General features: G+C 43.2%; 3 protein-coding genes across 5 annotated transcripts in view; 1 reads left to right on the forward strand and 2 right to left on the reverse strand.

The window, feature by feature from the left end:
* Positions 1-1990: 1990 nt before the first annotated feature.
* Positions 1991-8341, reverse strand: LOC129861166 (polypeptide N-acetylgalactosaminyltransferase 6-like). Its single transcript, XM_055932342.1, has 11 exons — positions 8211-8341; positions 6382-6897; positions 6092-6264; positions 5662-5811; positions 5114-5348; positions 4920-5037; positions 4454-4654; positions 4142-4273; positions 3939-4040; positions 3420-3578; positions 1991-3073 (listed from the first exon to the last, which is right to left on the reverse strand). The coding sequence occupies exons 2-11, from the start codon at positions 6864-6866 to the stop codon at positions 2960-2962; spliced, it is 1869 nt and encodes a 622-aa protein (XP_055788317.1). The 5' UTR covers positions 6867-6897; positions 8211-8341; the 3' UTR covers positions 1991-2959.
* A 988-nt stretch (positions 8342-9329) lies between these two features.
* On the forward strand, positions 9330-11713 carry LOC129861168 (testis-expressed protein 49-like). Its single transcript, XM_055932347.1, has 4 exons — positions 9330-9645; positions 9886-10071; positions 11001-11139; positions 11228-11713. The coding sequence occupies exons 1-4, from the start codon at positions 9555-9557 to the stop codon at positions 11274-11276; spliced, it is 465 nt and encodes a 154-aa protein (XP_055788322.1). The 5' UTR covers positions 9330-9554; the 3' UTR covers positions 11277-11713.
* A 655-nt stretch (positions 11714-12368) lies between these two features.
* The window catches only part of LOC129861167 (adenylate cyclase type 6-like), a 63472-nt gene continuing 50822 nt past the window's right edge, over positions 12369-25018 (reverse strand). For all 3 annotated transcript variants that reach the window (XM_055932344.1, XM_055932346.1, XM_055932345.1), the window contains exons 5-23: positions 23542-23663; positions 21964-22075; positions 21682-21809; positions 21366-21524; positions 21057-21198; positions 19923-20051; positions 19371-19399; positions 18983-19130; positions 18744-18841; positions 18573-18660; positions 18362-18478; positions 18116-18274; positions 17828-18003; positions 17682-17735; positions 17378-17510; positions 17003-17266; positions 16615-16819; positions 16260-16384; positions 12369-16157 (exon numbers count right to left, since the gene is read on the reverse strand). In XM_055932344.1, the coding sequence (XP_055788319.1) occupies positions 16029-16157; positions 16260-16384; positions 16615-16819; positions 17003-17266; positions 17378-17510; positions 17682-17735; positions 17828-18003; positions 18116-18274; positions 18362-18478; positions 18573-18660; positions 18744-18841; positions 18983-19130; positions 19371-19399; positions 19923-20051; positions 21057-21198; positions 21366-21524; positions 21682-21809; positions 21964-22075; positions 23542-23663 (2517 nt within the window). In that variant the 3' untranslated portion in view covers positions 12369-16028. The remainder of the gene's footprint in view (positions 16158-16259; positions 16385-16614; positions 16820-17002; positions 17267-17377; positions 17511-17681; positions 17736-17827; positions 18004-18115; positions 18275-18361; positions 18479-18572; positions 18661-18743; positions 18842-18982; positions 19131-19370; positions 19400-19922; positions 20052-21056; positions 21199-21365; positions 21525-21681; positions 21810-21963; positions 22076-23541; positions 23664-25018) is intronic.

A 25018-nucleotide genomic window follows, 5' to 3' on the forward strand; every position in this document is an offset into this window, starting at 1 on the left:
CTCCTGACAGAGCTGGTGTAACTGAGTCAGGTTTGTAGGCCTCCTTGCTAACACACACTTTTTCAGTTCTGCCCAAACATTTTCTATAGGATTGAGGTCAGGGCTTTGTGATGGCCACTCCAATATCTTGACTTTGTTGTCCTTAAGCCATTTTGCGACAACTTTGGAAGTATGCTTGGGGTCATTGACCATTTAGAAGACCCATTTGCGACCAAGCTTTAACTTCCTGACTTATGTCATAAGATGTTACTTCAATATATCCACATAATTTCCCTGCCTCATGATGCCATCTATTTTGTGAAGTGCACCGGTCCCTCCTGCAGCAAAGCCCCCTCACAACATGATGCTGCCACCCCCGTGCTTCACGGTTGGGATGGTGTTCTTCGGCTTGCAAGCATTCTCCTTTTTCCTCCAAACATGGTCATTATGGCCAAACAGTTATATTTTTGTTTCATCAGATCAGAGGACATTTCTCCAAAAAGTATGATCTTTGTCCCCATGTGCAGTTGCAAACCGTAGTCTGGCTTTTTAATTAAGGTTTTGGAGCAGTGGCTTCTTCCTTGCTGAGCGGCCTTTCAGGTTATGTCAATATAGGCCTCGTTTTACTGTGGATATAGATACTTTTGTACCTGTTTCCTCCAGCATCTGCACAAGGTCCTTTGCTGTTGTTCTGGGATAGATTTTCACCTTTCGCACCAAAGTACGTTCATCTCTAGGAGACAGAACGTGTCTCCTTCCTGAGCGGTATGACAGCTGCGTGGTCCCATGGTGTTTATACTTGCGTACTATTGTTTATACAGATGAACATGGTACTTTCAGGCGTTTGGAAATTGCTCCCAAGGATGAACCAGACTTGTGGTCTCAATTCTTTTCTAAGGTCTTGGCTGATTTCTTTTTATTTTCCCATGATGTCAAGCAATGAGGTACTGAGTTTGAAGGTAGGCCTTGAAATACATCTACAGGTACACCTCCAATTGCCTCAAATGATGTCAATTAGCCTATCAGAAGATTCTAAAGCCAGGACATCATTTTCTGGAATTTTCCAAGCTGTTTAAAGGCACAGTCAACTTAGTGTATGTAAACTTCTGACACACTGGAATATGTTACAGTGAATTATAAGTGAAATAATCTGTCTGTAAATAATTGTTGGAAAAATTACTTGTGTCATGCACAAAGTAGATGACCTAACCAACTTGACGAAACTATAGTTTGTTATCAAGAAATTTGTGGAGTGGTTGAAAAACGAGTTTTAATGACTCCAACCTAAGTGTTTGTAAACTTCCGACTTCACCTGTATATACACGTTTGGACACTTAATCATTCCAGCATTTTTTTCTTTACCATTTTCTACATTGTAGAATAGTGAAGAAATCAAAACTTTGAATTAACACATATGGAATCATGTTGTAACCAAAAAAAGTGTTATATTGTATATTTGAGATTCTTCAAATAGCCACCCTTTCCACACTCTTCGCATTCTCTCAACCAGCTTCTTGAGGTAGTCACCTGGACTGCATTTCAATGAACAGGCTTGACTTTTTTTAATTTGTGTAACTTCTTTCCTTAATGTATTTGAGCCAATCTTTTTTGTTTTGACAAAGTAGCGGTGGTATACAGAAGATAACCCTATTTGGTAAAAGACCAGGTCCATATTATGGCAAGAAAAGCTCAAATAAGCAAAAAGAAACCACCCATTATTACTTTAAGACATGGTCATTCAATCCTGAAAATGTCAAGAACTTTGAGGGCTTCTTCCAGTGCAGTCACAAAAACCATCAAGTGCTATGATGAAACTGGCTCTCATGAGGACCGCCACAGGAAAGGAAGACCGAGTTACCTCTGCTGCAGAAGTTCATTTCATTAGAGTTACCAGCCTCAGAAATTGCATCCCCAAGAAACACTTCAGAGTTCAAGTAACAGACACATCCACTGTTGAGTAGAGACTGCGTGAATCAGGTCTTCATTGTCAAATTTCTGCAAAGAACCACTACTAAAGGACTCCAATAAGAATAGAGTTCCCTTGGGCCAAGAAACACAAGCAATGGACATTAGACCAGTTTAAATCTGTTCTTTGGTCTGATAAGCCCAAATTAGAGATTTTTGGTTCTAACCGCCGTGCCTTTGAGACAATAGGTGAACGGAGAATCACTGCATGTGTGGTTCCCACCTAGAAGCATGGAGGAGCTGGGGGGGGTACTTTGCTGGTGACGTGGTCAGATTTATTTAGAATTCAAGGCAAACTTAACCAGCATGGCTACCACAGCATTCTACAGCAATACACCATCACATCTGGATTGCGCTTAGTGGGAAAAATAATTTGAACAAGGAGAGTGATTGAGTGCTGCATTAGATGACCTGGCCTTCACAATCACCCAACCTAAACCCAATTGAGATGGTTTGGGATGAGATGAGAGGGAAGGAAAAGCATATATGGAAACTCCACCAAGACTGTCAGAAAAACATTCCTCATGAAGCTGGTTGAGAGAATGCTAAGAGTGTGCAAAGCTGTCAAAGGGTGGCTACTTTGAAGAACCTCAAATTAACACTTTTGTCTACTACATAATTCCATGTGTTATTTCTTAGTCATCTTACCTATTACTCTACAGTGTAGAAAATAGTAAAAAAAGAAACCCTTGAATGAGTAAGTGTTCAACCTTGACTGGTACTATCTATGCCCTTTGGCCTAATGATTAAAGAATTTCAAACAAATTTTAAAGTGTAAAAACATCAAACAGAAACTTCTACAAATTCATCTAAATCGGGATCCTCTAGAATAAAACATTAAAAAGCCTCAAACTTTTCAACTTCTCCTTTAGTAAATTAAGAAATAACAAAATACTGAGTCAAACTGCACAGGGTCCCATATTTCAGAAATACATGTGTTGTCATCAAAAAGGGAAGGGCACCCAAATGTAATGGATGATGTAAGTGATCCTCCTTCCTCCCTGGATCCCATTGGTCAGCTGAGGACCCAGTGTTGGCTGAGATTGGTCAAGTCACAGCTACTCATCACCACTTCACCTCTGTCTACAGTCAAGCATTTGCCCGAGGAGGGATTCTTAAGGCGAGAACCCTGTGTGAACACACAAACAATAATGAGCAGAATAAAAGGCTACTGTGCACTGCAAGTGACCACAACGCTCTGTTCTGCACTTGCCTTCTGAAAAGTGCAGCATGAACATAGCTAGTGTGTGTAACATGTGTATACTGTGAAGTTGTTAAAGCCCTTGTGTTGCATGACATACAAGCCTCAATCAGTAATTTGAGGAGAAAAGTGTTTCCACATACTGTATATGAAACAAACCCATGTACAAGACCTGCAGTAACACTTTCAGAGCAGTGCATTGATTAGAGTGTAAATGTGAAACAAACCAATAAAATATATATATATTGACAGTTTACAACGTCATGTTACATACCGGTGTGAAATGCCACACTTGCTCGGGGGCCACTGTGGTTCCTTTGCCCTTCAGGCGGCAGAGCTTTATGGACACCAGCGCTGCCCCGGGGGTCGCATGTAGACACAGCTGCTTACGTATGTTGTGACGAAGCTCCTGGTGGGATGTGTACTCAAAATACTACACAGAAATATTATGTTAAAAAAAAAAGTGTGGCAATTATAAACGTGCACACGGCTCCGCATATTGTATATTTAAGCAATAAGGCCCGAGTGGGTGTGGTATATGGCCAATATACCACGGCTAAGGGCTGTTCTTCAGTACAACGCAAAACGTAGTGCCTGGATACAGTCCTTAGCCATGGTATTTTGGCCATATACCACAAACTCCATAGATGCATCCTTGCTATTATAAAGTGGTTACCAACATAATTAGAGCAGTAAAAATAAATGATTTGTCATACCCGTGGTATATGGTCTGATACCACGGCTGTCAGCATTCAGTGCTCAAACCACCCAGTTTAGATCTAGATTAAAGTACCTGATTTCCTCCCATGTTGTGGCATGTGTATAAGATAACCGGTTTCCCACCCTTATTCTTTTCTCCCACATCCAGGCATGTCTTCGAGCCAGAGTTCTTGAGCTGATAAAATATAATTTTAGCAGAATATATACATTAAAAAAAAGTGGATGGGTATTTATAGACTGACAATCCAATTTCTAATGAAAGTTAAATAACATTACCGCTCCAAACATGACAGGGGTGAAGTCTGGAACATAGGCCTCGGGGTAAACGTTGTGCAAGTACCATGTAAAGTTTTTGCAGCTTAGCTTCTCTTTGAGTTTGAGGCGTTCAGAGATGTCACCATATGTGTTCTGAGTGAACAGGAAGAATAACATTAAAAGAATGGTCATTTTTACATCATGTAAACAATAATGCAGGATACAGTACAATACCACTCTTTACAAAAGAGCCATGTATAACTAACTGTGAGAACAGCACCTAGACCCCCAGTAGTGGCATGTGTAAAACATTGAGGGGACACTATACCCAACCTCTTTGGCTATGGTGGCAGCCTTCTTGTTCCTGCGGTAGAAGATCTGCTTGTAGTCCTCCATCCAGACCTCGGCTAGGCGCACCTGGTTGCGGGCAATCACCGACCTGCCGTTGGGGAAGGTGTGAGGGCTCTTACTGCGGAATATATGTCCCACCACTGAGCAGGGTATGATCTCCAGCTGGCCTCCACATTGCCACACCTACAAGAAGGACATTCCAGGTCAATGGAGTAGACAGAAAAGGGCATGGACTGAATGGTCGAGGCTCAAGCTTGGCACAACAGTGACTGAATAAAAGTATTCTAGGGAAGACAGGAAGTAACCATGAAGGGAATCAGAATACAGAAGGCAGCAGTGTCTGCTTTGACCAGCAGAGGGCATTAAAGTCTACATTAACCACCACCATCAGTCAGGCCAACATGATTGTTGATGTACTTCCTGCCCTTCCACATTCTGCATAACTTACCCTGAAGGACATCTCCACATTCTCACCTCCCCAGATCAACATCTTGTCATCATAGGTCCCAATGTGCTCAAAGTAAGTCTTAGAAATAGAGAACAGACCACCTGCAAAGGTAGGAGTCCTAGGAGTAGACAATATATTTATGTTCAGTATGACGTCACTTCACGAGTGTGTGTGTGTGTGTATGTATAAAGTACCTGACAGGATAAGTTTCATTCTTGCGTTGCTTTTGGTCTTCCTCAGGGATCTGTTCCCACCCAAAGATAAGGCTCCAGTCAAAGTTTCCACGGTTACGGGCACGAGCTGTGGCGAGGGGTTTGGTGAACTTCATGTTGTTTTGGTCGATGATGACTATCTCAGGGCTGACCACAGCAGTGGGTTTCTCCACGATCCGAGCCAGGAGGGGTTCCAGCCAGCCATTGAAGCACTCGCCTAACCAGGGATGAAAATGAGACAAACAGGAATATCATATTCATATATTCCCTCACTAATAATCTTCAGTTTCTTTTAACTGACTAATGTAATGACAACTTAAAAATGTTACTGTTTTCCTCATTTAAAATCAGATCTAAGGGGCTTTGATGATGATGCTTAGGAGTAGTATAAAATAGTTGATCAGCTGTCAAGGGTAGAAAGTGACAGGAGCTTCTGGCAATGAGAGCACTTCCTGACCGGGTTGTAGCTTATTAAGTTCCTAATATTGTATTCTAATTCTATGGTTTTCAGTGTCTGCTGGGACACACACAGTGGGAATCCAGGAAGGTGAGAATCTCTCCTTGAGCCGTCTGTGCCCCCAGTAGCCTGGCAGTGATTAACCCCTTCCTTTCCCGCTGTCGTAGCACACGCACAATCTTCAGCTGCAGGACATACTCATCCAGACGAGACTTCAGGTGATCTGAAAACCATTGCATGAGGATGGTAAAATACAGATGGATTACATCTATCCACTGAGAAAGATATGTATTCTACTGAGAAAATTGTTACTGGGAGTTATTATATACTCTGGCATTGTTATATTAATGTCACTGTAGAGAGGAAGAGAGCAGTAGGGGAATCCCTACTCCCGTTTGCCATTATCAAATGTTTATGTATTTGCAAAGTCTGAAAGGTCTGTCTGTGCCAGGAAAGTCTGTCACTTTCAGTCAGGTTTACAACACCTTCCATACCACACTTACCGTCTGTGCTAGCATCATCCACCAGTAATATCTCTGTGAGCATGGAGGCAGGAGCAGTGTGCAGGACGCTGTAAACTGTCCGCAGGAGGGTGGACCACGCCTCATTGTGGAACACGATGATCACACTGGTGGTGGGGAGAGGAGGGCAGCGCCGGAACCTTTGACCTGCACAACTGACAACAAAGACGCTATTCTCCAAGGGATCTGCTAGATAAACTTCGATTGTACACAACCATACATACAGTACATATCACTCCAAACTAGCTTCCCTTCAGTCCCCCTGTACTCACTCTGGGTGGCGTGTGTCATTTCCCAGGCTGCGGTGAAGAGAGATACGGTCGCTGGCAAATTGGTTGAAACAATTTTTGGTCAGCCCATCATGCTTCTCTTTAATCTCTGCAGGGGTCATCCTACCCATCACAAACGGTCGGCCGTAGGCTCCGGGGTCCTCTGGGTCCTGTAAGGGCCTCTCCAGGTGAGGTTGAAGCTCATCTATGCTGTAGAACCCAGGTGGACAGCGGGGATCAAAGGAGTTGGTCCCACGCTCTGAGGGAAGGGGCAGGGGGGCACCAATCTGGAAGCCCATATTTGACACAGCACCTCTGACCACACCCATCACCTGTGACTGTTTGTTCGACAGCTCTCGGAGCCAGGGTTCAGGGGAAGTCCCACCTCCCACGTCGTACTGCATGACAAGCAGTAGGACCAGGAAGAGGGAGCCCGCTAGAATGGCAAGCTTAAAGGGAAGGGTGTGACGGCGGGAGAATGCACGCATTGTGCCTGCGTACCAGAGAAAGATTGCAGGGCTGAAACAGGAGTGATAAAGACATGAGTCAGGTGATGACTCAATTGCCTTTGACTGTCCCGAGAAGTCCATTTATCACACCATCCAAACAACAACTAATTACATACTGTTGTTAATTGAGGAGAAATTCAAACAGTTTACAGTAACTGGTATCTGTCAGAGTAATCAGTTCTACATTAGCAAAAGGAAACAGTCATGGGACACCTCTGAGAAGCTTTGTGTGATATGTAAATACAGAGTGCCTGATAAAAGCTTTGTTCTCTATGAACAGACAAAGCTGTCGTATCCTCCCTTGTAGCACTTCCCTTCACACTTGTCTGTATAACTATGGCTTTCTATTTGTTCACGTAAGGTAGAATAAAAATTGAAAGGAGATGTAAACTGGCTAATCTTGAATTTTACCAAACAGAGCCTTCAAAATACTGACTTAATGCTGAACTGGAGTATGTCAAGAATCTCTACATAACAGAGGATTAGACTACACAAATTCCTCATTTATTATAAACAGCTGGAATATGTTTACTAGAGAGAAACAAAAAAAGAAAACTCATGTATGCCTGCCATAATATTGTGTGGTTATTGTGGGGTTTCCCAGTTTCACAAAACTTAGGAGTATTGTGGAAAGGAAACAAAAACATGAAGCAGACAGATTTAACAGTCCCAATGTTTGAAACAAACAGCATTATGTTGTCACCTAGAGTCACATTTGTTTATTTTGCAAGCTATGCCACCCACAATTCTACATAAAGTAGGTTTTAATAGGACCATCGAGTTTAGTCTAATTTATGTTATCATTTTTGCCATGGAAAATCTAGTATAGTATTGAAATAATGGTATGGTGACAACCCTTGTTTGAAGCCTCTTGGATTACCTTAGACAAACTGGCTTTGTCTGTAAGTCTGTAGGAAAAGAGACCAAAATGTCACATACACCAAGTTTGTATTGGAAACAAGATTTTTATGGTCTATTTAGATTGCGACTTCTGAAGCCCTATAAAGAAACTTTGTCACAGCTATTGCCTGCTTTAATTACATGCATCATTTTGTCTAGTTTAGGCTGATGAAGTGTGACAAATTGGCCAATAGACCATAATGATAAAATTCACTCTACTTCCTGAACTTCTCATTAAATCCTCTTTTGTGACAGCTGTTCCATCTTCCCATTCACCTTTTGCAGCAGAACCCAGTTCTAGAAAACCTGATCTATAGGACCACATTACATATGCCACATATGAATGCATAAGAGCTTTAAAAACCCACACTTGTCAGTCAACTACCCCATGTTAGGAATCATAAATGAGAGCATGGCATTTACCTTTTTAGCTGAAAACCAGACCACCCAGATGTAGCCTACTTCAAGTCCAAATTTCAGGATTCTAGCAACTTTTTCTTGTCTTTTATCTCTTCTTTGTAAAATTATTCAAAACTGCGACGTAGTTATCTATACTGACGCCACTTGGCATTGAGCGCAGCAGGTGCGTGCCATTACACTGATAACAACAACTGGTAACATGGGCTGCATTCAATATCTGCAACATTTGCTTATAAGCAACAGTTTACAAGAACAAAAACCTATCTATGTTTGTTTGTTTTACAAATGTGCGTGTGCTGGAAAATATTTTTTTTTCTCCATAGTTTAATTAAACTATTAGACTAATCCAAGTGGCTCTGGCCTAATCGTTTTTAATCAACCATTGTTTTTTCAATGGTTGAATCTAGGCTAGTGGAATATTAATATGCACAGCCTTAACACATTATGTGTGTAATGGTCGTCATAAGGGAGAACTATTACTGCTATTATCTGCTCATTTTATTTTATGCTTTTATTCTCAACAATATATATAGGTGACTAGGCCTACACATGATGTAGCCATATCATATCCATAGAATAGAGCAGTAGACCTGTAGCATGATGAAATTTCTAGCACAGGGGTGAATTCAATGAGTGAAACTCTGAGGGTGTTCGATTAATCTAGCCCCGGCGCCCGTGTTTTGCATCGGCTGAAAGTTGATTGCATTCGATTTGGAACCGGGCTGCCTCCCATGCGTGAGCCAAGTGCCCCGTTCAATGTCCACGGCGAAATCGGCTCAAACACGTAATTAAGAACGTGTAGTAATTAGTCGGATCCTGTGTTTTCCCATGCAGAAGTGATTGCTTTCGATTACTGTTCGATTTGAGAAAGGCATTCCACCCTTGATGCTTTCGCCCGATGACGTGAAGGGCCTTTGCCTGGTGCCCCGCGGCACAGCATAATCGAATCCGCTCATTCAGAAGGTTGCAGATAAAAATGTAATAAACAAATCTGGTATGGTGCCTAATACTACAAGACAGAAGATCATCTGTCAAAATGCATTTCTATCTGAACGTTTTGTAACGTTGCACCTTTCTAAACAGAGCCCGGTTTCTTCACAGGCTGATGATCATCTGACAGAAGATCATCTGTCAAAATGCATTTCTATCTGAACGTTTTGTAACGTTGCACCTTTCTAAACAGAGCCCGGTTTCTTCACACGCCATCTGATTGGTGGCGCTTGTTACCATGGTCCTGTGTAAAACAGAAGTTGTGATTTATTTACAGAGGCTCTTGCTTGCCTTTCCCACGTTTTCCTGCTATCCTAAACAGCTCCAGACTGTTGTTGGAGACGGTAGCGTTACTAAATGTCTTTCTTCGGGATAACGAATTTGGGCTATCAAAACCCCATCGGAGACAATATGTTAGTGAGTCTAAGATTGTCTGCTTCTCCCGGTGGTGAGTGCTTTGCTAACGTTAGCTAGTTACTGTACTGTAACGTTATGTGTTCATTTGTTTACACTGACTTAACGTTACTTGCTAATTACCTACGTTAACATAGCTAAATGGTCAGTCATTAAAACAAGCAGAATAAGTATGTATGTTAAATGTCATAGCTTTGCTTTATCTGTGCTGACATGGATAATCATTCGAAGGTACAAGTGGTCATGCCGGAACAACCTGCCTTTACTTTTATAGATGAGGTGGATTCAAGGAGCTGGGCTAAACAGTCAGGACTGCCCTCTATCCAAGACCAGAGGGGACCCCCAAAATGCACTGATACCGGCAGTATCTACAACCAGCCTTCTCCCTTCAGCCCAGACATACACCAAGGGAGCCAGGGGCGATACAGAGAGATGCTCAAACGGGTTCAGATACCAAGATGTAAGTTAGCTGTGAGTACTCTTAAGTATTTATCACTTCATGTACAGGTGGTAGACCTTAGCTGTTCAACATTTCAGTTTGAATGAAATAAACTGATCGAAAATATAAACGCAACATGTAAAGTGTTGGTTTCATGAGCTGAAATAAAAGAACACAGAAATGTTCCATACGCACAAAAAGCTTATTTCTCTCTTTATATCCCTGTTAGTGAACATTTCTCCTTTGCCAAGATAATCCATCCACCTGACAGGTGTGGCATATCAAGCAGCTGATTAAACAGCATGTTTATTATACAGGTGCGCATGGTGCTGGGGACAATAGAAGGCCACTACAAAATGTGCAGTTTTGTCACACAACACAATGCCACAGATGTCTCAAGTTTTGAGGGAGCGTGCAATTGATATTGCCAGAGCTGTTGTCAGAGAATTTAATGTTAATTTCTCTACCATAAGCCGCATCCAATGTGGTTTTAGAAAATTTGGCAGTACATCCAACTGGCCTCAGAACCGCAGACCACATGTATGGCGTCTTGTGGGCGAGCGGTTTGCTGATGTCAACGTTGTGAACAGAGTACCATATGGTGGCAGTGGGGTTATGGTATGGGCAGGCATAAGTTATGGACAACAAACACAATTGCAATTTATCGATGGCAATTTGAATGCACAAAAATACAGTGATGAGATCTTGAGGCCCATTTTTTTTTTTTAAAGGTATCTGTGACCAACAGATGCATATCTATATTCCCCGTCATGTGAAATCCATAGATTAGGGCCTAATACATTTATTTCAATTGACTGATTTCCTCATATGAACTGTAAAATCAATGAAATTGTTGCATTTATATTTTTGTTCAGTATACATTTTACTAAACTGAAGGCAAGGGCACACCGTGGATCAACATTGAGTGACATGTAGTTACTCTTCCCTAGCCCCGAATCAGCTGTACTCAGTGCCCCTGACAGACAGCCAGCAGTGTGGATGGTGGATGTCTAATGGAGGCCAAGGAAAGATGCATGAACCCTGGACCCAAGTCAGACGATTCCCCCGCAAGAACAGTGAAATGACCAAGTGAGTGTCATGTCAGATTCTAACATTTGTTTCTTGAAGTCAGATGTGTCAGTGGCCTGCTCACCCTCTGCCTACTGTTTTTACTCAGGTTTGTGAAAGAGATGTCAATGACGGACCGAGAGTTCAGCTTATTCTGATTTCCACTCCTGCAGTAACACACACAATCCCATCCAAAGACCTCTGGGACCTTTACACTGTAAAGGCTATTGTGGTTTAATAAACTGAGACATTTTCATCATAGCATGTTATTTATTTTTGTGAGCTACTGTATCAGGTTGTCAATTGACCTCTGCCTTTCAACTGGTAAAATTGAGCTGTTACCTCTCTCTAGAGGAATACAATTGTAATGCGCTTGAGGAAATAAGACTATTTTGTTTCAATAATTAGTTATTGTCACTCAGTAAGGTCATTCATTCGACCTTGAGGATAGTCAGTTACTATCTCGGATCAGATACGATATTATGACTGAAAAGTGTCTAGCCAAATATTTGATACGGCATGCTTGTATATTTAGTAAAGCTTGTATTTTGCATACTTTCAGTACATTAACTAAATCAATAAAATGATAAATGTTTTCCTCATGTTATCTTTAACGTTGTTCTAAATAAGCTAACATTACAGTATCATTAATAACATATGAGGTCAAATGAATATCCAGATATCTTTGCCAGATATCACTTGCTTTCTGTCAGTACACTTTTGGCAGCATAACCAGTCATCCATCACATTTACCCCATTCCCACCCTAACTCCTCCCTCATCTTGTAGGCTCCTTCCCTGTGCTCTTGTACTGTATGCGGTGTGCTTTAACTTGCTAGTCCCTTTCCAATATGTGTGTGTAAACTCCTGGAGTTTCTATGTAAATGTAATGATCTGTGAGAGAGGCACTCTACCTGAGAAACAATGCTGTTTCTGATTACAGGGTCATTGAGTGAGTCAGTCAGCACTGAGCACACACACCAGTCTCAATTGCGGGCTTGAACAATTCAGAGGATGTGGCTGTAGCTGCCTGGCGTCTGTACATTGGGCACTGTAACTCCTTCATGATAGTGCATGGAGGGACAAAGATATGAATCCTCATGTATGAAATGTTTTGGGTATCTGGGACTGCTTGCTCTCATCTAATAATTTCATTGGTCAGTATCTTCCCAAAGACAATCAGCCAATGGTAATCCTAGTTTTTACAACGGGTAAAGAAAGCCGCACACATTAACATTAATCAACACCACATAAAACAGCCATTGTTTTTATTCAATTTTTTTTCCTTCAAGGGGAAATGTTATTTTGTCTGTCATAGTCCTAAACTCTTCTTGTCCTTCACCTCAGTAAAAACAGTGCCTTCTGAACTCCTTCAACACAGGGGTAGAAAACAAAAAGAAGGGGTCCGGATTCATCAGGCTTGAGCAAAACACACTCTCAGTAGTTCTGGGACAACCCTCCTCCCCTCATCTGTGCCCTAAAAACATCCCAACAGTCAACAATTAACAACCACCCAACCCAAAGACAAGACAGCCAATAGAAATAGAATAGAACGTGCATCATCTTACTAACCACGTCCATTCTATGTATTCTATTTCTATGTTAATCACTCTCAATTAGGCACAACCTCAGTCATTTATTGACCCCAAGACCTTTACTGTTCCCCGGCGGTCCCACACGCTCAAGGCCAAACATCACTACACGGGAAGGGGCCAATAACATGAGGCTGCATTAGCTTGCTTTAGTACGAACATTATCAACCTTTAGTGTCCATAGTCAAGTGTGTTTTGAAAATGTTATGGGGAAGTCAAAATTATCTAAATAAAGTCAGTGTTGAGTCAATGCTAAGGTCAGTAAATGATTTCCATTAGCTTTCACAGGCTGTCTATCCTTCCCTCGATTTCTCTGCCTCTGTGAAACTCAGTTCCTCTTCCCACTGTATTCTCCAGTGGCTTGTTCAATTAAGGCAGAGTTCTAATACTGCTCACACTGCTGATTGTGTCCTGTCTCTCTGAGGGCCCTGAAGTCTGATAGGGATGGGATCAGTGCATAACCTGACTGAGCTTAGTCCTGCAGTAGTGTTTGCTCAATAAAAAGGTACAGTGTACAATCTGTATATCTGTGGAAAAGCGACATCTAATGAGTATGTGTGATCAAATCTAGGGCCAGTGTTTGAAATACTGTAGTTGGCTGCAGTTGATCAGTTGGTACCATTGAGCTTGAGCTTACGTCTGGCATTTTACAAGAAAGCGTTCTGCCCTTTGATCCTTATCATTGGAATGGAATCATCATAATAAGCGTAATAATTCATCATAATAACAACAACCAGAAGGATAATACAAATTATGAATACAGAGGTGATAAAAAATACTCAACGTTAAAACAAACAGCATTGAAAACAGGATACCACAATCAGACATGCTTTAAAGCAGTTAAGTTAGGCAAAAAAGCAGTTTGTCGTATCATAAAAACCTCACAGTGAAAATAGTTATGCCCCTTCAAGATTACAAAGCACAGTATTCAGCCTAATATATATATATTTATATATATATATATTTACTTCCTTCTTTCTTTAGAAAATACTCGTTAGCGATTCAAACTTAGGCGGCTGTCCGGTACCACTGTATTTAATGCCCAGGCTTTCCCCTCTGGTTCTGGAACATCTTAGGCGGCTGTCCGGTACCACTGTATTTAATGCCCAGGCTTTCCCCTCTGGTTCTGGAACATCTGAGGCGGCTGTCCGGTACCACTGTATTTAATGCCCAGGCTTTCCCCTCTGGTTCTGGAACATCTTAGGCGGCTGTCCGGTACCACTGTATTTAATGCCCAGGCTTTCCCCTCTGGTTCTGGAACATCTTAGGCGGCTGTCCGGTACCACTGTATTTAATGCACAGGCTTTCCCCTCTGGTTCTGGAACATCTTAGGCGGCTGTCCGGTACCACTGTATTTAATGCACAGGCTTTCCCCTCTGGTTCTGGAACATCTTAGGCGGCTGTCCGGTACCACTGTATTTAATGCACAGGCTTTCCCCTCTGGTTCTGGAACATCTTAGGCGGCTGTCCGGTACCACTGTATTTAATGCCCAGGCTTTCCCCTCTGGTTCTGGAACATCTTAGGCGGCTGTCCGGTACCACTGTATTTAATGCCCAGGCTTTCCCCTCTGGTTCTGGAACATCTTAGGCGGCTGTCCGGTACCACTGTATTTAATGCACAGGCTTTCCCCTCTGGTTCTGGAACATCTGAGGCGGCTGTCCGGTACCACTGTATTTAATGCCCAGGCTTTCCCCTCTGGTTCTGGAACATCTTAGGCGGCTGTCCGGTACCACTGTATTTAATGCCCAGGCTTTCCCCTCTGGTTCTGGAACATCTTAGGCGGCTGTCCGGTACCACTGTATTTAATGCACAGGCTTTCCCCTCTGGTTCTGGAACATCTTAGGCGGCTGTCCGGTACCACTGTATTTAATGCACAGGCTTTCCCCTCTGGTTCTGGAACATCTTAGGCGGCTGTCCGGTACCACTGTATTTAATGCACAGGCTTTCCCCTCTGGTTCTGGAACATCTTAGGCGGCTGTCCGGTACCACTGTATTTAATGCCCAGGCTTTCCCCTCTGGTTCTGGAACATCTTAGGCGGCTGTCCGGTACCACTGTATTTAATGCCCAGGCTTTCCCCTCTGGTTCTGGAACATCTTAGGCGGCTGTCCGGTACCACTGTATTTAATGCACAGGCTTTCCCCTCTGGTTCTGGAACATCTTTTTTCGTTTTGAGGCCTTTAATTTCCATTTGCAAAACAAATGGGAAGGGACACATTTGAAAGGGATGGAGCAGTTGACAGTATGCCTTTGCTGTATACAACTGTGCCTTGGGTGCTCGAACTGTTATAGCTGGACTGAGCCATGGTAGGGGGAATTTTTGACAAGGGTTAATGAGGAGGGGGGACCATCCTATTTCCTCTCATTTTGTTGAACCGACAGGTTGAACCCTCTCCCCCGGACTTAAAAAAGGCTACCAAGCCTCTATTTAATCTTAAATAACACATTTTAGAGATGGAGGCAGAGTAATCATATAGATGTCATCAATGATAAGCTGTACTGGACCTCTTTGCTGGCTGATTGATAAACAAAATTAAAGTTGTTACATATTTTGCCCATATTGATTAATAGCATTTGCCAGCACTGTACTAAAAAGACTGAGGGTACTGCCGTGCAACAGATTGAGTTGGTGATCATTGCAGACTTTTGCGAGAACATAAGAGACATGTCTTGCCTTGTTTTTCGTAAATACTTTGGTCTTTGGTCAATATTTTCCTTCAATTTATGCATATATTCATACACACAAATATGCATGTACATACACACTTATAAACGTGTAATAAACTGGATATCTGTGCACGTATGTATTCAGACTTTTTCATAAAGGAATTTTTGCACAAAACATCAAGATTAAAATAAGTAACCCAGAAATAAAACATGAGTACCTGTTTCATAATTCTGCTGGGGAAAAAATGATGGGAAAAAAAAAAAATCACAGAAAATGATGTCAAATAAAAAGTAGCCTTATGTACAGCCTTTTTCTTTTTTTGACACAGGCTAAAGGCGTTGTTTTAAATAAACAGACTTTGCATCTTTAAAGTAGCCTGAGAGAAAGGCTAGACATGAGAAAAATACTTGTCCTTCCATGTGTGCGGGCGCCAAAACATGGCTGCCACATAAGTACACTTTCCTTCTCAACAAGAACACTTTCCTTCTCAACAAGAACATTTTCCTTCTCAAGTCCTGGAGTCTCAAAGTCTTTTCTCTTGGCTCGGGTTTCAAGTGATGGCGTCGCTAGTTGTTAGCCGCTAGCTCGCGGTGCGAGTCCTCCCTCAGTAGTCCTGCCGCGGGAATGGTCCCGGCTAGTGCTGCCACGGCTGCTAACTATTGGGCGGTCCATCATTCAGGAAGTAGGTCGTCATTTCCCCTTTGCCCTTGACTTTAACGACCCCACGGCACTCCAGAACATATCCTATATCTGAAAGCACCTGGTGGAGGTCCGTGGTAACCTGAGGAGAGTGGAAAAATGTGCATTTTTGACCGGCATACACTATGCTTATTAGGAACGGAGTATGACCTACTGAGTGTTAACTGATTGACATCCTCTATACCTGAATGCGGTCTGGGACTCCTGTGCTGTCCATGCGACTGGCTACGTTGACCGTGTTCCCCCATATATCGTACTGGGGCTTCCGTGCTCCAATCACCCCTGCCACCACTGGCCCAATATTCAGACCTGAAAAAAGAGAGACAGATCATAGATTCATAAACATAGCGGTTATTCCTACCAAACTCATGCATCCAACCATATTCTACTCTGTTACCTATTAACCAAGGCTCTCTCTGGTCTGCAACACTGGTTCCTATCCCACTCAATCCTGTCTGGGTTTCAGAACTTCATGTGATATTATTTAACCTCAGCTTGTTTAAAGCTTTGTTGAGCTTTTTCAGACTGTTTCCCCTTACCTATCTTCATCTGGAAGTTGTTGAAGGAATGCTCGTTGATGTACTTCATCTGTTCCCTCAGTCTCATGGCGTAGTCGGCCAGAGCCGTGATGTGGGAGCGGCCCTCACGGTCGTAGGTGGAATCATTGAGACCCGAGGCGGCCATGTAGGTGCTGCCAATAGTCTTGATCTTCTCCAGCTGACGAAACTTCTCCTCACTGATGATCTGAGAGTAGGACAAAACACAAAGCCTCAGGTTTGAGTTTGACCAAAAATGTATCCTATTTTAAATGCATGAGGCCAACAATGACTGTACTGAAAATGCACCAAAGGGCAAAAGACACGGAATTCACAATGACACTAAGTGTCCAAAATTCCATAGTCTACCCTCTCCTCTCTCCCTCTTTACCTCGTCAAAGTCGGCGATGATCTCGTTGAGCAGCCTAAGACACTCCACTCCCTCATTGTTGGCCTCCAGCTCCACGTAGAACTCAGAGAAGTTGGAAATGGAGGCGAACATGACGGCCACACACTCACAGGACTGGTAGTAGAGCTCGTCGTTACGGCGCTCACGAGCCAGGAAGTGAGCCGCCACGTCCTTGGGCAGGATGTTGTGGAGGAGACGGCGGTTGTAGGCCTGAAGCTCCTCCATCTCCTCCTTCTCCTCTGTGGCCTGGAAGGAGGACATGAGGGAAAAAGATTAAGATAGGTGGGGACATCTTATACTACACTATGTTCTGCTGTAGTCAAGGTAGAGGAGTGCCCCTCTGTAGGCCCATGGTACCTGTAGTTTCCAGAGGAAGTCGAGGCGTGAAGTGGACTCCACCTGCTGGGCATGGAGGTAGAGCGCCAGCACAAACACAGTGAGAATCACAGGAGTCATGACTCTCAGAGATACTTTGGTCACACTGAACGGGCTGCAGAGAGACAGAACAGGAGGTCAGAGAGGAACAGCTAGAAAGAAAACCAAGAAAGACACAAACCAAACTGCAGAGAGAGAGTGGATCAGAGAAAGAGAAAATGGGTCATATACACACCTACACAGATTTAAAACAATTATTTCAGAAAGGCTTTGAATCCAAACTTACCACTCGTCTGTAGTTTCATTGAAACTGGACCATTGAATAGTTTCATTGAAATCACTGGATGAGAAAAATAAAGAAAATGGTTTAGTCAAAATAAAACATTGATGACTACAGCGTTGTGCCCTCCTGAACGCAGCCCCAGTACTCACAGGGCTTTGGAGGTGACAAAGAGGTCAGCATTTTCGAACAGCGCCACCTGTGGCCACTCCACCAGCAGCAGGAAGGTGAGCTGGATGAGCAACATGAGGGCCAGCTTCCCTATACTGCTGATCTGGAGGAACACTGAACAGGCCAACAGGGTCAGCAGCACACTGTAGCTGAAATACTGAGGGAGAGAAGGACAGAGAGGATTGATTGATGATCAGATTAACCTGTTATTTATAAAGAACATATAAGACATCAGTATACAACCTGACATCGGTGACACACCCACTCACCTCTGGGAAGGGACATGAGGGGCCCTGGCTGGGACAAATCTCTAGACCCCCATCTACCGACACAGACAGGTTGCGGATGAGACAGGGGGTCACCATGGAAACAGAGATGTTCAGCTCCCGGGCAATGCAGTCCACCAAACTCTCCGTGTCACAAGCAAACTACAACCGAGGAGACACGCACAAACATGTTAACTCGTGGGGAAATGTTTGCTGTAGTTGTGTGTGTGTCAATCTGTTCAGTCTCACCATGTTGACAAAGGCAGAGATGAAGACGAGGATGATGGTAAACACCCCCACCAGAGTGCTGTTGGTACGAGACTGGACTATCTTCTTTGACACTATCTGCATCGCAGCTGGAAACAGCTACAAGAGAGGAGGAATAAAGGAAAGAACGTTTAGTGTCCAGAATGCATGTGGGTATGTACAGTAGGTAATGTGTGTGTTGTGGAGGTCTTACCTTAATGCAGGAATATATGGCACAGATGAAGAGGATGTTGGCGAGGATGATGAAGATACTGATGTAGATCCCCAGCATGACTGGGGTGCTGCAAAAAGAGACACACAGACAGGAGGACTCAGAAAAGTAAGTGTGTATGTGTGTGTGTGCGTGTACGTGTGTGTCACTCACTGTGGAAATATGACAATCTGGATGAAGGAGATGAAGCAGAAGACCAGGAGGGTACAAGCCACGTAACCCCCAAAGCGATCGTCTACCTTCTTCGAATACTACCAGAGAGAGATCAGAACCCATTAAAAAACAAATCTTAGGAAACCATCAGCAGACATTAACTGTGAATGTGAACTACATAACACACCAGGGATTAACTAAAGAAAGCCCAGAGTATTCTGGGAGATGTACGCAGAGACCTTTTTCTCCAGGCTAGAGGTCTGGAAGGTGAGCAGGAACTTCTTGACGTGGTCTTTCCTCAGCTGGTCGATGCTGCGAGCATCAATGGCTCGCCCCAGAAACTCATCCACCTCATCTTCAGGGTTCATTGCCTCCTGGGCACCACGGCTGGAAAGAAAGAGAAAGAGAAAGAGAAAGAGAAAGAGAGAGAGAAAGAGAAAGAGAAAGAGAAAGAGAAAGAGAAAGAGAGAGAGAGAGAGAGAGAGAGAGAGAGAGAGAGAGAGAGATGGTAAGACCTTTAGAGTATGTGAATGTGCATTTTGGCACGTGAGCCTGTCTCCCTGGGTGTGTATTTAGGTGGGTGTGAATATGTGTTTCCCAAACATCCTCAGAGCAATAACTACTCACTTGTCTTTGCTGGACGACTCATCAATCCCCTGAGAAAGAGAAAGAAAAGGAGGATTAACCAACATACAGAAACCCAGACAAGAGTTGTAAAAGAGAGGGATTAACCAATAGATCAACCCTGTAGGGGAGAGATACAGCTGGCCCTCAGGAGACAGGAGAGAGAAGACAGAAGAGACTATCAGTAGACACTGGGGAACATATTGGAGAGACTACTACAGGGTTTCCGAAACTCGGTTCTGGGGACCCCAAGGGGTGCATGTTTTGGTTTTTGCCCAATGACTACACAGCTGATTCGAATAATAAAAACTTGATGATTAGTTGAATATTTAAATCTGCTGTGTAGTGCTAGGGCAAAAATCTAAACATGCACCCCTTGGGGTCCCCAGGACCGTGTTTGGTAAACGCTGGTAGTGGGACACACAGAGCACTCTGAAGAGAGATAACATTTATGGGTGAGACTATTGGGATACAATAAGTAGATATAGGGGAGAAGCAGGAGAGACACAGATGAGACACAAATGAGCCAAGAGAGAGAGAGAGGTCTCGTCTCACCATCTGTCTGAAGACTTTGGAGTCCTTGGTCCTGGAGAACCTTGTGTCAGGCACCCAGCGAGGCATCAGGCCCTCGTTGGAGTTGGACCGCGTCCTCTGCATCTTGGCCATCATGGCCTTCTCGTCTTTCTAGACAGAGGAAAGCACAGAAGGTTAGACAACTGAACCGGTGAAACCCTTGAGTGGATTAAAGGGGTGCTAACATGGACAACCCAATGGGTTGTTCCACCAATTCAGTGCCTTTTGAGTAGTGTAACCTGGTCAAAAAATAATTTCATTTTAACATTCTGTCATAAAGGGCACATGTTGAACTTCATTTTAAAAAGTATTCCATCTCAATAGGTTAAAGGGCAACTCTGCCACTTTTCAACATCATATTCATTATCTCCAGCACCAAACCAGTGTCTACATATGTGAAAACTGCGCATTTCTACATTTTGTAGAACTATATATTGAACAAAAATATAAACACAACATGCAACAATTTCAAAGATTTGACAGTTCATATGAGGAAATCAATTAGGCCGTAATCTATAGATTTCAAATGACTGGCAAGGGCACATCCATGGGAGGACCTGGGAGGACTTAGGCCCACCCACTGGGGAGCAAGGCCCAGCCAATCAGAATGAGTTTTCCCTACAAAAGGGCTTTATTACAGACAGAAATACTCCTCAGCAACAAGAGTTCAGTTCACATAACAGGGTTGACCTTAAAATGAGGGACTGACGTAAATGAATCACTAATAACATGAAATAAATAATAATCTTTAGAAATTACTTTGTCAAAGCAACAAAATAACTAGGGGATGGTGCAAACTTTACATTTTGACACATCTTCTTAGAAGTCACATGGGGTGCAAAGAGTGACATGTCAAAATGCTGAATTCTTTATTCATATAAAAAAAATGATTTATTGAATTATCTATGTGGTCTATATTAAAGGACACTTAATTTAATATAACATGCTTTTAAAATTCAATATTGGTGCACAATGTCTGCTTAAAACATTAAAGAGACACAAAAGGCACTCTTCGTGGAACAACCTCAATTCTCCAGTGCTTGGAGAGCCCTGTAAACTGTCACACAACTGTACGTGTGGTGGTTGGCAAGTGTAGGAAGTAGTTTTGTCCCTGACCCGTTTCTGGCTGCAGCCCAGCACCAGGAAGGTCTCGATGCTGTTCTCCTTCAGGTAGGCGTTCCTCTCCCCTCCCAAACCCGGCTCCACCTCATAATCCCTATTTAGATACTGCAGGGTGGCTTTGGTGATGTGGATCCTCCTGGGAGAAGGACACAAGGTCAGTCTATGTGTGTGTGTGCGTGCGCACGTGCTTGTGTGCATACGTGTGTGTGTGTGTGTGTGTGTGTGTGTGTGTGTGTGTGTGTGTGTGTGTGTGTGTGTGTGTGTGTGTGTGTGTGTGTGTGTGTGTGTGTGTGTGTCCCTCACCCTGCCTTGCCCCCAGCCTCCATGTGGTTGGCTAGTGTGACATCGTTGGACCACACGTCAAACTGCCACTTCCTGAGTCCCAGCACCCCACAGTGCACACGGCCGCTATGGATACCCACACGCATGTTGACGTTGACCCCCGTCACTTCACGCACCAGCCTGCACATTTACACAAAGAACATGTATGTTAAATGTCTTTCCAAAAACACATGATACTCCAACAGGCTGAAGCAATACATTTATGATATATATTTTATGATTTGTCATCTCTAGAAAATATGGCATCCCCCCACACACAGATGTTCCCCATACTTACGAGATGGCCTCTATCATGTCGACGCCCATCTCCACACAGCAGTGGGCGTGGTCAGCGCGGGGCTCAGGCAGCCCAGACACACAGTAGTAACAGTCCCCCAGGATCTTGATACGCAGACAGTGGTTCTCCTACAGACAGAGAGACAAAGCCGTTATGGCAGTTAGAAAGGGACAGAGAACAAATTATATTCAATTGGAAGGGCAAGGCAGTAGTTAATGGAGAAAATTTGTGAAAAAATGGGGGAAAGTGAAAAGAGAGAGGTGAAGAGAAATTGTTATTTACAGATGCTAGTTTGTCGAAGCGGGCGAAGAGCTCGTTGAGCGTCATGACCAACTCCTGAGCCGTACACTGAGACGCCAAGCTGGTGAAACCCTCAATGTCCGCAAACAGAATACTGAAGAGAAAGAGAGAGACAAGATTGGTTCATCAGTAACTAATCGGATGAGCCTTCCTCCTCCTGTTATGTGTTGGGGTAGTCTGTCCACAGCCTTAATGCCTGTCTAGTTGTGTGCGTGTGCGTGTGCGTGTGCGTGTGCGTGTGTGTGTGTGAGTGTGTGCGCGTGCGTGGGCGTGGGTGTGGATAGTCGGTGCTGTAATTGAATCTGGGATGAAGCGCCCATTCTTTGGGGATTATCTTATCTTGGCTGCTGGTAATTAAGTATTCCCTTACTGTTGTTAATTAGCCCACTCTCTGCCAAGTCCTGAGTAAGGGTGTGTGTGTGTGTGTGTGTGTGTGTGTGTGTGTGTGTGTGTGTGTGTGTGTGTGTGTGTGTGTGTGTGTGTGTGTGTGTGTGTGTGTGTGTGTGTGTGTGTGTGTGTGTGTGTGTGTGTGTGTGTGCGTGCATGTGTATATACAGTATGTGTGTATGAGAATGTTGATGTGCAATGTTGAATAAATATACAAGTACCCTGCCTTTATTTGATAAAAGATACCGTTGAATAACAGTTGAATGAGGTCAAGAGACAAAACACATCAAAACTGTGTTACATGTTAAGGCGTCTGCATGCTTCCCAGCCGAAACAGTTTGTGTACATATTATAACAACATTTTGTGACGTTTTGTATGTTTTGGACTTCAGTGAGGGTTTTCGGCTGTTCTATTTTTTTCTAGAGGCACATACATTTTTTTCCCCTCCTCTGACGAGGAGAAGTAGTAAGGATCGGAGGACCAAGGTGCAGCGTGGTAAGTATTCATTATGCCTTTTAATGAAAACGAAACTCGAACAAAACAACAAAACTAACGATAAACGAGAATGACACGAAACTAAACAGTCCTGTCTGGTGACATACACAAAGACAGAAAATAAGCACCCACGAAACACACGTGGAAAAAGGCTACCTAAGTATGATTCTCAATCAGAGACAACTAACGACACCTGCCTCTGATTGAGAATCATACCAGGCCAAACGAAAAAACCAACATAGAAAAACGAACATAGATAACCCACCCAACTCACGCCCTGACCATACTAAAACAAAGAAATAACAAAAGAACTAAGGTCAGAACGTGACATCACCAAACATTAGTTAAATGTAAAATTGCGTGACTAAGATCTCCTCGGCAAAAAAACGTCAAAATGAATGACAGATTTCTTGAGTTATCTTAGAACAATTCTGACTATTTTGGCTACGGCGTATGCAAATGGACAAACAATTCTATTGCGCTTTTTTCAAGCGAAGCACACTCTTCGGTTCTCCTAGCTGACATTGGCTAGCCGCCAGCCGAACTGAAGAATGCTGATGCCTTTAGAGGTCATAGCTCTTGTCAGTTTGGTTTGTTCAAGTAATGCTGTGGTTATTGACGTGTCGTTGTCAGGGCAGGGCTACTGAGGTTACCAGGATGATTGTGTCTATGCTGACCTGACGTTGTCATGTTTCTGGATGTAGATCTTATGGAACATCATGTCTTCTTTCTTAGCGTTGATGTCAGCCTTCATCTCCATGGCAACATGCCTTGGCAACACAGACAGCAAGAGGCGTTCCTGAAATGTTGAGAGAAGTATCTGGCTTAGTTAGTATCTGCATTTAATACATACAGTTGAAGTCGGAAGTTTACATACACCTTAGCCAAATACATTTAAACTCAGTTTTTCACAATTCCTGACATTTAATCAGAGTAAAAATTCCCTGTCTTAGGTCAGTTAGGATCACCACTTTATTTTAAGAATGTGAAATCTCAGAATAATAGTAGAGAGAATTATTTATTTAAGCTTTTATTTTTTTTATTTCATCACATTCCCAGTGGGTCAGAAGTTTACATACTCTCAATTAGTATTTAGTAGCATTGCTTTTATATTGTTTAACTTGGCTCAGACGTTTCGGGTAGCCTTCCACAAGCTTCCCACAATAAGTTGGGTGAAGTTTGGCCCATTCCTCCTGACAGAGCTGGTGTAACTGAGTCAGGTTTGTAGGCCTCCTTGCTCGCACACACCTTTTCAGTTCTGCCCACAAACGCTCTATAGGATTGAGGTCAGGGCTTTGTGATGGCCACTCCAATACCTTGACTTTGTTGTCCTTAAGCCATTTTGCCACAACTTTGGAAGTATGCTTGGGGTCATTGTCTATTGGGAAGACCCATTTGCGACCAAGCTTAAACTTCCTGACTGATGTCTTGAGATGTTGCTTCAATATATCCACATAATTTGACTTCCTCATGATGCCATCTATTTTGTGAAGTGCACCAGTCCCTCCTGCAGCAAATCACCCCCACAACATGATGCTGCCACCCCCATGCTGCATGGTTGGGATGGTGGTCTTCGGCTTGCAAGCCTCCCCCTTTTTCCTCCAAACATAACGATGGTCATTATGGCCAAACAGATCTATTTTTGTTTCATCAGACCAGAGAACATTTCTCCAAAAAGTACGATCTTTGTCCCCATGTGCAGTTGCAAACCGTAGTCTGGCTTTTTTTATGGAGGTTTGGAGCAGTGGCTTCTTCCTTACTGAGTGGCCTTTTAGGTTATGTCGATAAAGGACTTGTTTTACTGTGGATATAGATACTTTTGTACCTGCTTCCTTCAACGTCTTCACAAGGTCCTTTGCTGTTGTTCTGGGATTGATTTGCACTTTTCGCACCAAAGTACGTTCATCTCTAGGAGATCCTTCCTGAGCGGTATGACGGCTGCGTGGTCCCATGGTATTTATACTTGCGTACTATTGTTTGTACAGATGAACGTGGTACCTCAGGCGTTTGGAAATTGCTCCCAAGGATGAACCAGACTTGTGGAGGTCTACAATTCTTTTCTGAGGTCTTGGCTGATTTATTTTGATTTTCCCATGATGTCAAGCAAAGAGGTACTGAGTTTGAAGGTTGGCCTTGAAATACATCCACAGGTAC

Source organism: Salvelinus fontinalis, chromosome 8 (genome assembly GCF_029448725.1).
Source record: "Salvelinus fontinalis isolate EN_2023a chromosome 8, ASM2944872v1, whole genome shotgun sequence".
Classification (NCBI taxonomy): domain Eukaryota; kingdom Metazoa; phylum Chordata; class Actinopteri; order Salmoniformes; family Salmonidae; genus Salvelinus; species Salvelinus fontinalis.

What these genes read in the sequence shown, in the direction of transcription:
- LOC129861166 (XM_055932342.1), bottom strand. Translation starts at nt 6,866, where the DNA reads ATGCGTGCATTCTCCCGCCGTCACACCCTTCCCTTTAAGCTTGCCATT. An exon ending in ATGTGGAGATGTCCTTCAGG is followed by an intron (nt 4,655 to 4,919) that starts GTAAGTTATGCA and finishes TCCTTCTTGTAG; the next exon opens with GTGTGGCAATGTGGAGGCCA. An exon ending in CCCCTGTCATGTTTGGAGCG is followed by an intron (nt 4,041 to 4,141) that starts GTAATGTTATTT and finishes ATATTTTATCAG; the next exon opens with CTCAAGAACTCTGGCTCGAA.
- LOC129861168 (XM_055932347.1), top strand. Translation starts at nt 9,555, where the DNA reads ATGTCTTTCTTCGGGATAACGAATTTGGGCTATCAAAACCCCATCGGA. An exon ending in ATTGTCTGCTTCTCCCGGTG is followed by an intron (nt 9,646 to 9,885) that starts GTGAGTGCTTTG and finishes TTACTTTTATAG; the next exon opens with ATGAGGTGGATTCAAGGAGC. An exon ending in AAGAACAGTGAAATGACCAA is followed by an intron (nt 11,140 to 11,227) that starts GTGAGTGTCATG and finishes GTTTTTACTCAG; the next exon opens with GTTTGTGAAAGAGATGTCAA.